At 55.2% G+C, this 12,455-nt stretch overlaps 1 protein-coding gene across 2 annotated transcripts in view; it reads left to right on the forward strand.

Moving 5' to 3' along the window:
• Nucleotides 1-12,455, forward strand: part of AP4E1 (adaptor related protein complex 4 subunit epsilon 1) — a 40,538-nt gene that overhangs the window by 25,688 nt on the left and 2,395 nt on the right. For both annotated transcript variants that reach the window (XM_038767160.1, XM_038767161.1), the window contains exons 11-19: nucleotides 971-1,110; nucleotides 2,647-2,759; nucleotides 3,039-3,172; nucleotides 3,950-4,252; nucleotides 5,833-5,947; nucleotides 7,809-7,944; nucleotides 8,687-8,930; nucleotides 10,692-11,216; nucleotides 12,085-12,275. In XM_038767160.1, the coding sequence (XP_038623088.1) occupies nucleotides 971-1,110; nucleotides 2,647-2,759; nucleotides 3,039-3,172; nucleotides 3,950-4,252; nucleotides 5,833-5,947; nucleotides 7,809-7,944; nucleotides 8,687-8,930; nucleotides 10,692-11,216; nucleotides 12,085-12,275 (1,901 nt within the window). The remainder of the gene's footprint in view (nucleotides 1-970; nucleotides 1,111-2,646; nucleotides 2,760-3,038; nucleotides 3,173-3,949; nucleotides 4,253-5,832; nucleotides 5,948-7,808; nucleotides 7,945-8,686; nucleotides 8,931-10,691; nucleotides 11,217-12,084; nucleotides 12,276-12,455) is intronic.

A 12,455-nucleotide genomic window follows, 5' to 3' on the forward strand; every position in this document is an offset into this window, starting at 1 on the left:
CCCCAGGGCCTGGGTTCTAATCCTGGCTCCGCCACTTGTGTGCTGCGTGACCATGGGCAAGTCTGCTTCACTTCTCTGGGCCTCAGTTCCCTCATCCGTAGAATGGGGATGAAGACTGTGAGCCCAGTGTGGGACAGGGACTGTGGCCAACCCAGTTACCTTGCATCTGCCCCAGTGCCTAGTCCAGTCAAGTCAGTACGGGCAAGTCACTTAACTTCTCTGTGCCTCAGTTACCTCATCTGGAAAATGGGGATTCAAACTGTGAGCCCCCCGTGGGGCAACCTGATCACCTTGTAATCTCCACAGTGCTTAGAACAGTGCTTTGCACATAGTAAGCGCTTAATAAATACCATCATTATTATTATTATTATTATTATTATTATTATTATTACAGTGCCTGCCACATAGTAAGAGCTTCACAAATACCACAATTAAATTAACTAATCAAAACGACCCCTAAGGGCAGGTGGGGCTCCCCGAGGTCGAAGCTCGAGTCTGTAGATGTCCAGTGGGCCATTCATTCATTCACTCATTCATTCAGTCGCTCTTTTGGTCGTATTGAGCACTTACTGTGTGGAGAGCACTGTACTAAGCGCTGGGGAGAGGACAACAGAACAATAAACAGACACATTCCGTGCCCACGATGAACATACATTTTAGAGGGGCTACAGGCACTTACTACGTGGCAGGCACTGTACTAAGCGCTGGGTTAGATACGAGATCATCAGGTTGGTCGTAGTCCCTGTCCCACATGGGGCTCACAGTCTTCATCCCCCATTTTGCAAATGAGAGTACTGAAGCCCAGAGAAGTGAAGTAACTCACCCTAGGTCACACAGCAGACAAGCAGCAGAGTGGGGATTAGAATCCAGGTCCTCCGGCCCCCAGGCCCGGGCTACTCCCCCCCGGGCCACGCCTCTTCTCGGGGGACCTTCTGATGGCGTGGTTGCCATTTCTCCATTTCTCCCCTAGACCTTGGAGCTTCTTTATAGGATCACCAATGGGCAAAATGTAACCGTTATTGTCCAGAAAATGCTCGAGTATTTGCAGCAGAGCAAGGAGGAATATATCATCATCAACCTCGTCGGAAAAATAGCCGAGCTGGCCGAGAAATATCCTTTACCGCGATCCTGCGCTCGAATTTTTCGTTTAACTGGGGAAAGCGCCGAGCCCTGCTAAAATCCCATCTCTTCCAGGAGGCCTCCCCTGATTGATCACGCCTTCCCCCACCCCATTCTTCCTTTCTGCTGTGTTTCCCATTACCTTAATTCCGGATTCCTTAGCACTTGCTTCGCACACCACCACCACGGCACTTACGATCGTGTGTTACTCCGTAACTTCCCTTACTGTTCATTTATCCTTAATAATAATAGTAATAATGGTATTTATTAAGCGCTTACTATGTGCAAAGCACTGTTCTAAGCGCTGGGGAGGTTACAAGGTGACCAGGTTGTCCCGCAGGGGGCTCACAGTCTTAATCCCCATTTTACAGATGAGGGAACTGAGGCCCAGAGAAGTGAAGTGACTTGCCCAAAGCCACACAGCTGACAAGTGGTGGGGCTGGGATTTGAACCCATGACCTCTGCTTCAAAGCCCGGGCTCTTTCCTCTGAGCCACGCTGCTTCTCCTTAGGTGTGACCCCCCACCCCCAACTTGACTGGAAGTTCCTCAAGGTCAGGGGTCGTGTTTCCTCCCAGTGGCATGCTCTCCCAAGCGCTTAGGACAGTGCCCTGCCCCCAGTAAATGCCAATCAATCAATCATATTTATTGAACGCTTACTGTGTTCAGAGCACTGTACTAAGCGCTTGGGAAGCACAATTTGGCAACACATAGAGACGGTCCCTACCCAACAGTGGGCTCAAAATGGAGGAAAAAACTTGGCCGGTGGGTAAGGTTCATCGCAGTGACTTTCCTCCACTGCCCTTGTAGCCGAGTGGGGCGAGTGAAAGTTTGCAATAGGCAAGTCCCCCAAACCAGCCCCGGGAGGGAGGTGAGACCACGGTGTGTACACGGCACCCGTGGCGTGCTCCGTCTTAGAGGGATGGCTTCATCGCCCTACCCAGAGGCACGGGACTGGTAATAACGACCCCACCACGCAGTCCGGGGAGCCTCCAGTTCCCTGGCCATCACTCAATCAGTTGTTTTTATTGAGCTCTTACGGCGTGCAGAGCACTGTACTAACCGCTTGGAAGAGTCCAGCACAACAGAGATAACAGACACGTCCCCTGCCCATAATGAGCTTACAGTTCCTCATTGCTGTGGGAATTCACCGGTCCAGTCTGCCCCCCGTCCCTTCCCCCAGAGGTTTAAACACAGAAAGTCTCATTACCCACACTGGATGAAATCCGTTCCCTTTTGAAAAGCGATATGGGGGCTAGAATAGGAGGAGGAGAAGAAATGGTACTTTCTGAGCTCCGACGGGGTAGGGCGCACCCGTACTAAGTGCTTGGGAAAGCATGACTGAAAAAAGGAGCCCGTCCCCTGCCCGTGAGGAAATTGTGCCATAGCAGGGGACAACTTCAAGAGAGCTTGGCCAAAGTTCAGCGTCGGGACTGAGGCCTAGTTCCCGGGCGGGAGGGGGGGACTGGACACGTGGGCGCGGTCCACTCTGCATCGGGCCGGCCACCTTGACCCCCACCCGTGGCCACGTACGCGCCCGACAACGCGTGGTTCATCCGGACGATGAACGCCGTGTTCTCCGTGGGAGGGGACGTGGTCCAGCCTGACATCCCCAACGACTTCCTGCGCCTCTTAGCCGAAGGTCGGTGCCGGTTTCCCCCCGAGTCTTCTAGGCTGTGAGCCCGCTGTTGGGTAGGGACCGTCTCTATATGTTGCCAACTTGTACTTCCGAAGTGCTTAGTCCAGTGCTCTGCACACAGTAAGCGCTCAATAAATACTATTGAATGAATGAATGAATGAGAGAGAGATGTCGGGGGGCGGGGGGCGGCTGGGGAGAGGGGGGACACCTCCGGGCGGAGGGAGAATGAGGGATAAAGAGGCCGCGTGGAGTTCCCCGATCCCGTTCTCTTCCCCCCGGCAGGTTTCGACGCGGACCAGGAGAACCGCCAGCTCCGGCTGTCGGCGGTCCAGTCGTACCTCACGCTGCTGGAGGAGGAGGAGGATGAAGAGGAGGGGCCCCGCTACCCGCAAAAGTTTCTTCAGGTCATGAGCTGGGTAAGTGGGGGACCCCCCTCCTCACCCCACCCGCCAGGACCCAGCTCCATCTCAGCCTGATCGGAGATGGCGGAGCCCTGTCTCCCCCTCCCCTTCCTCCTCTTTCCCGCCTTCTGGACCTTGCCCGGAATCGTGCTGCCCTTCCGGGGTCCCCAGAGAGGGGCGGGGAACCTGCGTCATTCATTCATTCATTCAGTCGTATTTATTAAGCGCTTACTGTGTGCAGAGCACTGGACTAAGCGCTTGGGAAGTCCAAGTTGGCAACATCTAGAGGCGGTCCCTACCCAACAGCGGGCTCACAGTCTACAAGGGGGAGACAGAGAACAAAACCAAAACGTATTAACAAAATAAAATAAATAGAATAAATATGTACAAATAAAATAAGTACTGAGGAGGGAGTTGATGATGGTACTTGTTAAGGGCTGCCCGGCACAGTTCTAAACACCGAGGTAGGTACAAATTAGTTTGGACCCAATCTCTGTCCCATATGGGGCTCACGGTCTTCATCCCCATTTTATGGATGAGAGAACGGAGCCCCAGGGAAGTGTAGCGACTTGCCCGAGGTGACAGAGCGGACACAGTGGCGGAGCCGGGATTAGAAGCCGGGTTCTTCCGACTCTTAGGCCCAGGCTGTACCCACTAGGCTACGGTGATCCCCCCACCCCACCCAGTACACCTCCATTTGAATCCTGGAGCCCCAGGGGTCTGGGCTAAGGGGGCCAGCGGGGCCGGCGGGACGGGGCTGGTCGGCGGCCGACATTTGGGGCCGGCCCGCAGGTGCTGGGGGAGTACGCCCACCTCCAGGATCGGGAGCCCCCCGAGGCCGTCATCGCCAAACTCCACCGGCTGCTGACGCGCCGCTCCGTCACGGCGGAAACCCGGGCCTGGTGCGCCGCCGCCATCACCAAGCTGGCCGGCCGGGCGGCGGGGGCCGGGCCGGGCGGCGGGCTGACCCTCCGGTGGGGCCCGGCGCTGGACACGGGCATGAGGCAGCTCGCGTTCGAGCTGGAGCGCCTGCAAGAGGACCCGGAGCTGATGAGCAGGGTGCTGCCCGTCGACGCCAGCTGCGAAGACCTAGTGGTGAGAGCCCCCCTCCGGACCCCCTTCTGTCCCCCCCAGCCCCATCCCCACCCCCTCACCCTTTCCGCAACCGCTCCGGAGCGAGGAACCGCAGGCGTGCCGGTAACGATAGCAGTAACAACTAGAATAATGGCGGTATCCACTCGGCCCGCTTACGACGATGCGCTGAGCACGGTGAGGTGTGGCAGTGGGGGAGACGCAAGGGAATTGGGGGAGACGCAGCCTCTTGCCTCCGGTGGGGCTTCCAGTCTAAGTGAGAAAGCAGCGTGGCCTAATGGATGGAGTCAGAGGGCCTGGCTTCCCGCCTCTTCCAATTGCTTGCTCTGTGACCTTGGCTAAGTCACTTCACTCCTCTGGACCCTTGTTCTCCCTCCTGGTTAGACTGGGAGCCCGCTGTCGGGTGGGGACCGTCTCTATATGTTGCCAACTTGGACTTCCCAAGCGCATAGTCCAGTGCTCTGCACACAGTAAGCGCTCAATAAATACGATTGAATGAATGACTGAGAGACAGGGACCGTGTCAAACTTAATTCATTCGTATCTACCCCAGCGCCCAGAGCGGTGTTTTGACACATGGCAAGTGCTCAACAAATGCCACTAAAGGGAATAATTGGGGAGGAGGACAAGTATTGAATCCCCATTTTGCAGCTGAGGAAACTGAGGCCCCTGCAAAGCAGCACCTGGTCTAGTGGTTAAGTGGGCCTGGGAGACGGAGGACCTGGGTTCTAATCCCGGCCCTGCCGTGTGTCTGATATGTGACCATGGGCAAGTCGCTTCACTTTTCTGGGCCTCAGTTCCTTCATCTGTAAAATGGGGATTTAGACTGTGAGCCCCATGTGGGACAGGGACTGGGTCCAACCTGATTAACTTATATCTACCCTGGTGCTTAATACAGAGCCTGGCATATAGTAAGTGCTTCACAAGTGCCATTAAAAAAAAAATTAAGTGACTGGCCCAAGGTCACACAGCCCAGCTTTTGCTCTGCCCAAATACAGAGCCTGGCACATAATAAGTGCTTCACAATTGCCATAAAAAAAGAAATAAGTGACAGGCCCAAGGTCACACAGCCCAGCTTTTGCTCTGCCCAGAGTAAGTATTCGGTTAATCGACTGTCAGCTCGTTGCGGACAGGGAACGTGACTACCAACTCTGTTATAGTATACTCTCCCAAGTGCTCAGTACAGCGCTCTGCACACAGTAAGCGTTCAGTAAATAGCTTTGATTGGTTGCCTGAGCCCGGGATTTCCTCAACACTGTGTCTTCTCAGGTATGACTCCAGTAACCGGAGGACCGTGGCCCTGTTTGGGTCTATTTCTCTCGGTCTCTGGGTCTCTGGCCCGGTCTGTCTTAAGGGCCACTGTTTAATCCCCCTGACCAGTCGCTGCTTGGGGCCTCAGTGGTCACAGGCGAGACACTTGAAGGTGAATATCCCAATCAATCAATCAATAGGTAGCCCATTGAACGCCCCCAGGGTACGGAGCACCGTACTCACCACCGGAAATTAGGTGGCGGGGGTGGGCAGAGTGGGGATTTTGGGGAAGAAGCAGCCCTGATTTTTGGCTCTGGCCCTTCTTCCCCTCAGGTGGACGCTTCCTTGTCTTTCCTAGATGGTTTCGTGGCCGAAGGGCTGAGCCGAGGGGCGGCCCCGTATAAACCCCACCACCAGCGCCAGGAGGAGCGGCTCTGCCAGGAGAAAGGTGAGGCGGGCGCCCGGGCGGGACGGGGCCGCCTCGGCCACGGGTGAACCGGCTCCTGAGGGCCCACCCGCTCTGAGGGGTCGGCCACGGGAAGTTGATCCAGCCGGCAGAGAGCCACCGACACTCCCTTGCCCCCATCCTTTGGGCTTCGGGTAGGTCGCGGGGCTCCTTGAGGGAACAGGCGGGCAGGGAGCGGCGTAGGCCGAGGCGACTGCAGTGCCATCTTGGCCGCCCACCCAGCGGGACGCCCCGATTGGTTCTTCTGGCCGAAACCTTCCCCTCTGGCGGCAATCGGTCATTCAGTCAGAAGTATTATATTTATGGTATTTGTTCAGCGCTTACTATGTGCCAAACCCCGTTCTAAGCCCAGCTATTTGTTGAGCGCTCACTGTGTGCCGAGCACTGGACTAAGCGGAGCCCCAGTGGGCGGCCTCCGGTTTCCGAGGTCCCCACCTCACCCACGCGGTGAGGCGAGGGGGGTCGCGTTTTTGAGGAGTGTTAGGCAAAGCTGTGAAGGGTCATGGATCCCCAGCTAGAGGAATGGGATGTCTCTCGAGAAGCAGCGTGGCTCGGTGGAAAGAGCCCGGGCTTTGGAGTCAAGAGGTCATGGGTTCAAACCCCGGCTCCGCCAACTGTCAGCTGTGTGACTTTGGGCAAGTCGCTTCACTTCTCTGGGCCTCAGTTACCTCATCTGGAAAATGGGAATGAAGACTGTAACCCCCCCGTGGGACAACCTGATCACCTTGTAACCTACCCAGTGTGTAGAACAGTGCTTTGCACATAGTAAGTGCTTAATAAATGCCATTATTATTATTATTATTATCTGGGCCTCAGTTACCTCATCTGGAAAATGGAAATGAAGACTGTGCCCCCCCCCCCCCCCCCCCCCCCACTGTGGGACAACCTGATCACCTTGTAACCTCCCCAGCGCTTAGAACAGTGCTTTGCACATAGTAAGCACTTAATAAATGCCATTATTATTATTATTATTATTATTATTATTATTATTATTATTCTCTGGGCCTCAGTTACCTCATCTGGAAAATGGGAATGAAGACCATGACACACACCCCCCCCCCCCGTGGGACAACCTCATCACCTTGTAACCTCCCCAGCGCTTAGAACAGTGCTTTGCACATAGTAAGTGCTTAATAAATGCCATTATTATTATTATTATCATTATGTCTAATGCCCATTGTCTGCTGTGTGGCTTACAGCAAATCGCTCTGGGCCTCAGTTTTCTCATCTGTGAAATGGGGATGAAGTACCTAGTCCCTCTCCTACTTAGACTGCAAACCCCAGATGGGGCAGGGACTGGGTCTGACCTGATGGTCTCATATCGATTCCAGCACTTAGTACAGGTCTGGGCACATCTTAATTTAATTTTAATGGTACTTGTTAAGCACTTACTATGTGTCAGACACTCTTCTGAATGCTGGAGGAAGATGGGACAGAGGGGCCCGGCCCCAGGACCCTGGGACAGAAGCAGGGAGGCTTAGTTGAAAGACCCCAGTCCTGGAAGTCAGAAAACCTGGGTCCTCATCCTGACTCTGCCACTTGCTTGCTGGGTGACCCTGGGGAAGTCATTTCACTAGTCTGGGCCTCAGTTCTCCTGTTCTCCCTCCTACTTAGACCATGAGCCCCACATCGGGCAGGGACTGAGTCCAACCCGATCAGCTTGTATCCACCCCAGTGCTTAGAACAGCATTCGGACACATAGTAAGCGCTCAACAAATACCATAAAAAAAAAAAAAAAAAACCAGGGGAACACAGAGGCTGGGCGTCCACCTTCCATCGGGCTATACAACCCCAGCCACGGAGACGCGCGCCTCTCTCACTCGACGCTCCCCTTCTCTTCCAGCCCTCAATTTCGAGCCTTACGGCCTCTCCTTCTCTTCCAACACGTCGTCGTCCGGCTTCACGGGCCGACAGTCCCCCGCCGGGCTCTCCCTGGGGTCCGACGTGTCCGGGAGCAGCGCCGAGGCCGCCCAGAGAGAGTGAGCGTGGCCCGTCTCCCCCAACCTCCGGGCCAACTGGCGAGGGATGGACAGCGGGCACTGGCGGGGCAGGGGTCTTGCTCAAGGGCTCTGTGGCGGAGCGCTCGGGAGAGGACAGCGGGATTCTCATCCGTGTCTTCTGGGCGAGAGACGGGCTCGTGACTAAACTGTAGCCCGGGGCAAGCGATGGGGCAGAAAGAGGTATTTGATGGATGGTGAGGGCGAGGCTGGGGTAGCCCAGTGTCCCTTGGGGTCGGGAGGGTGCAGTTGTTTGGTCACCCGGGGGCCTGCTGCTGCCCGGGGCCACCTGCCACCCCTGGCCACGGGCACGAGAAGTGTCAGGAGGCCCACCCGCGTGAGGGGGGACGTTTGCGGGGTCCCCCGAGCCCCCTGGAAACGACAGTCCTACGCGTGGGGATAGGAGGCTTCTGAAGGGGCTCTGGGGAGGAGTTCTGGGCCCCAGAGCGGCAGTAAGGCTGAACCCGGAGTGGCTACAATACTGGCCTGAGAGTCAGGGATCCTGGGTTCCAATCCCGGCTCTGCCACTTGTCTGCTGTAGGACCTTGGCCAAGTCACTTGACTTCTCTGGGCCTCAGTTACCTCATCTGGAAAAGGGTTTGGGACTGTGAGCGCCACGGGGGACAGGGACCGTGTCCAACTTGATTCGCCTGTATCCACACCAGCGCTTAGTACAGCGCCTGGGGCAAAGTAAGCGCCTAATAAGTGCCGTCACCATCTGTAGGACCGGCCTGCTGAAGCTGGAAGGGGTCAGGAAGCTCTGGGGGAAGGAGGGCTACCTCGCCAAGAAGGAGGGGCCGGGGGGAATCGACGCGGACCCCCGGCCCGGCCCCGCGGACGGCGCGGCGGACCCGGCCGCGGCCCGGCCCCTCCCGGCCCCCGGCCCCCTCACGGAGGAGGAGAGGGAGAAGCGGCAGCTGGCCTCCACGCTGTTCGTCGGCCTGGGCTCCGACAACGCCGTCAGTCTGGTGAGTCCAAAGTCCCACCCCCGGCCCCGGGTCTGCAGCCGCGGCCCCCGAGGCCAGCGAGAGGACGCGGGCCTGCATCGGCAGCCGAGGGGCCCGGCTCTGTCCGCCTCCGCCTAGGCCGGAAAAGGAGCAGGGAGGCCTAGTGGAAAGACCCCCCTGTCTGGAAGTCAGGACCTAGGTTCTGATCCCGCCTCCATCCCCTGTGTGGGGGTAGGAAGCTTCTGAAGGGGCTCTGGGGAGGAGTCCTGGGCACCGAAGCGGCAGTAAGGCCGAACCCATAGTGGCTAGAGCACGGGCTCCGGGTCTTCGGGTGAGTCGCTTTGCTTCTCTGGGCCTCAGTTTCCTCATCCGGAAAATGGGGATTCAGCGCCCAGTCTCCCTGTTACGCAGACCGTGAGCCCCTTGTGGGACCAGAACTGTTGCCGACCCAATTAATTCGCTTCTATCCCATTGTATTTTATTTTATTTTATTTTATTTTATTTTATTTTATTTTTATTTTATTTTTATTTTTATTTTATTTTTATTTTATTTCATTTTATTTTATTTTATTTTTATTTTATTTTTATTTTATTTTATTTTTATTTTGTTTTATTTTATTTCCTCCCCCTCGTCCCCCTCTCCATCCCCCCGTCTTACCTCCTTCCCTTCCCCACAGCACCTGTATATATGTATATATGGTTGTACATATTTGTTACTCTATTTATTTATTTATTTATTTATTTTACTTGTACATTTCTATCCTACTTATTTTATTTTGTTGGTATGTTTGGTTCTGTTCTCTGTCTCCCCCTTTTAGACTGTGAGCCCACTGTTGGGTAGGGACTGTCTCTATGTGATGCCAATTTGTACTTCCCAAGCGCTTAGTACAGTGCTCTGCACATAGTAAGCGCTCAATAAATACGATTGATTGATTGATTGATTGAGTCCTGAGCACCGAAGCGGCAGTAAGGCCGAACCCATAGTGGCTAGAGCACGGGCTCCGGGTCTTCGGGTGAGTCGCTTTGCTTCTCTGGGCCTCAGTTTCCTCATCTGGAAAATGGGGATTCAACGCCCAGTCTCCCTGTTACGCAGACCGTGAGCCCCTTGTGGGACCAGAACTGTTGCCGACCCAATTAATTCGCTTCTATCCCATTTTATTTTATTTTATTTTATTTTATTTTTATTTTATTTTATTTTATTTTATTTATTTTAATTTTATTTTAATTTTATTTTATTTTATTTTTATTTTATTTTATTTATTATTTTTTTATTTTATTTTATTTTATTTTATTTTATTTTGTTAATATGTTTTGTTGTCTGTCCTCCCCCTTCTGGACTGTGAACCCCCTGTTGGGTAGGGACCGTCTCTATGTTGCCAACTTGTACTTCCCAAGCGCTTAGTCCAGTGCTCTGCACACGGTAAGCGCTCAATTAATATGATTGAATGAATGAATGAAAAGTGCTTGGCACAATAGCGGGCTGTATATGTGTATGTATGTCTGTACATATTTATTAGTCTATTTATTTTACTTGTACATATCTATTCTATTTATTGTGTTAGTATGTTTGGTTTCGTTCTCTGTCTCCCCCTTTTAGACTGCGAGCCCACTGGTGGGTAGGGACTGCCTCTATATGTTGCCATCTTGTACTTCCCAAGCGCTTAGTCCAGTGCTCTGCACACAGTAAGCACTCAATAAATACGATTGATTGATTGATTGGTTAACAGACACCACAGTCATCGTTATCAGTATTATTATTATCGTTACTATTGTTCCCTGCAGCTGGGAAAAGCCGACCCCTCGGGTCAGAAGTTTCGGAGGAAATCCAAAGCCGCCAAGCCCCCGTGGCAAGCCCCAGGGTCTGCTCCAGACAATCCCGCCGACCCCTCGCTCCCGGCGGCCCTGGAGGACGACGGCGCCGAGGCCGGGAGCTTCCCGGACCCCGGAGACCTGGATCCGGAGCAGACGGAGCCGGGCTGTGACGGCCCGGAGCCGAGCGGAGGACCTCAGCCGGCGGAGAGACCATCACCGTGCGGCCCGTCCCCACAGCCGGCCGAGACCGGCCCCGACGGGCCCGACTCGCCGTCGGGGTCCGGGACCCTCCCCACGGCTCCGGCCTCGCCCGGGGAGCCGGCCGAGCCCCCGAGTTCCCACCCGGCGATGCTCTGCCGGGACGGCACGGTGACCGTGTCTTTGCGGAAAGTTTGGGCAGACGACTGTCTGCTGCTGGTCTGGTGTGTGGCCAACCTGGGCCCCTCGGCCCTGGAGAGGGCCACCGTCGAAATCGCCGCGGCGGAGGATTTCGAGGTAAGAAAGGGATCCGGTCACTCATTCATTCAGTCGTATTTATTGAGCGCTTACTGTGTGCAGAGCACTGGACTAAGTGCTTGGGAAGTACAAGTCGGCAGCATATAGAGACAGTCCCTACCCAACAGTGGGCTCACAGTCTAAAAGGGGGAGACAGAGAACAAAACCAAACATACTAACAAAATAAAATAGAATAGATATGGACAAGTAAAATAAATAAATAGAGTAATAAATGTGTACATACATATATACAGGTGCAGTGGGGAAGGGAAGGAGGTAAGATGGGGGGATGGAGAGGGGGACGAGGGGGAGAGGAAGGAAGGGGCTCAGTCTGGGAAGGCCTCCTGGAGGAGGTGAGCTCTCAGTAGGGCCTTGAAGGGGGGAAGAGAGCTAGCTTGGCGGATGGACAGAGGGAGGGCATTCCAGGCCCCGGTGATGACGTGGGCCGGGAGTCGACGGCGGGACAGGCGAGAAAGAGGCACGCTGAGGAGATTAGTGGCAGAGGAGCGGAGGGTGTGGGGTGGGCTGTAGAAGGAGAGAAGGGAGGTGAGGTAGGAGGGGGCGAGGTGATGGACAGCCTTGAAGCCCAGGGTGAGGAGTTTCTGCCTGATGTGCAGATCGATTGATAGCCACTGGAGATTTTTGAGATGACAATCTAGAGGAGGAGGGAGATCAACTCGGGGAGACTGGTAGTCGGAGGTTCCAGGAAATGGGAGAACTGGGTAAAAACCGCCCCGGGGACCCAGAAACCCAGCTCCATCTTCCGCACGGGAGGCGGAGGCGGAGGCTCGGACCCACGGGGCTGGACCGGGCAGGCGGGGGCGGGGACGGAGGGTCCCGCCGCCCACCGGGGGCCCTTGGGTTGCAGGTGCCCGCCGGGACGGGCAGCCAGACCGCTGCCATCGCGGCCCGAGGCACCGGCAGCCTCCAGCACCGTGTCTACCTGGACCAGCCCCGAGCCCAGGGAGCCCTCTCCGGCTGCGTCACCTACCTCCCGGAGGCAGGCACCGCCACCCGGCTCCACTTTTCGCTGCCTTTGACCCTTCTGGATTTCATCAGGTAAGCGGGCTCCTGGGACCGAGACGGGGGACTTAGCAGAGTGGCTTAGTGGAAAGAGCTGGGCTTGGGAGGCAGAGGACATGAAGCTCTAATCCCGGCTCTGCCGCTTGCCTGCTGTGACCTTGGGCAAGCCACATAACATCTCTGTGCCTCAGTGACCTCATCTGTAAAATGGGGATT

This window comes from Tachyglossus aculeatus, chromosome 26 (genome assembly GCF_015852505.1).
Source record: "Tachyglossus aculeatus isolate mTacAcu1 chromosome 26, mTacAcu1.pri, whole genome shotgun sequence".
In the NCBI taxonomy this organism is placed as follows: Eukaryota; Metazoa; Chordata; class Mammalia; order Monotremata; family Tachyglossidae; genus Tachyglossus; species Tachyglossus aculeatus.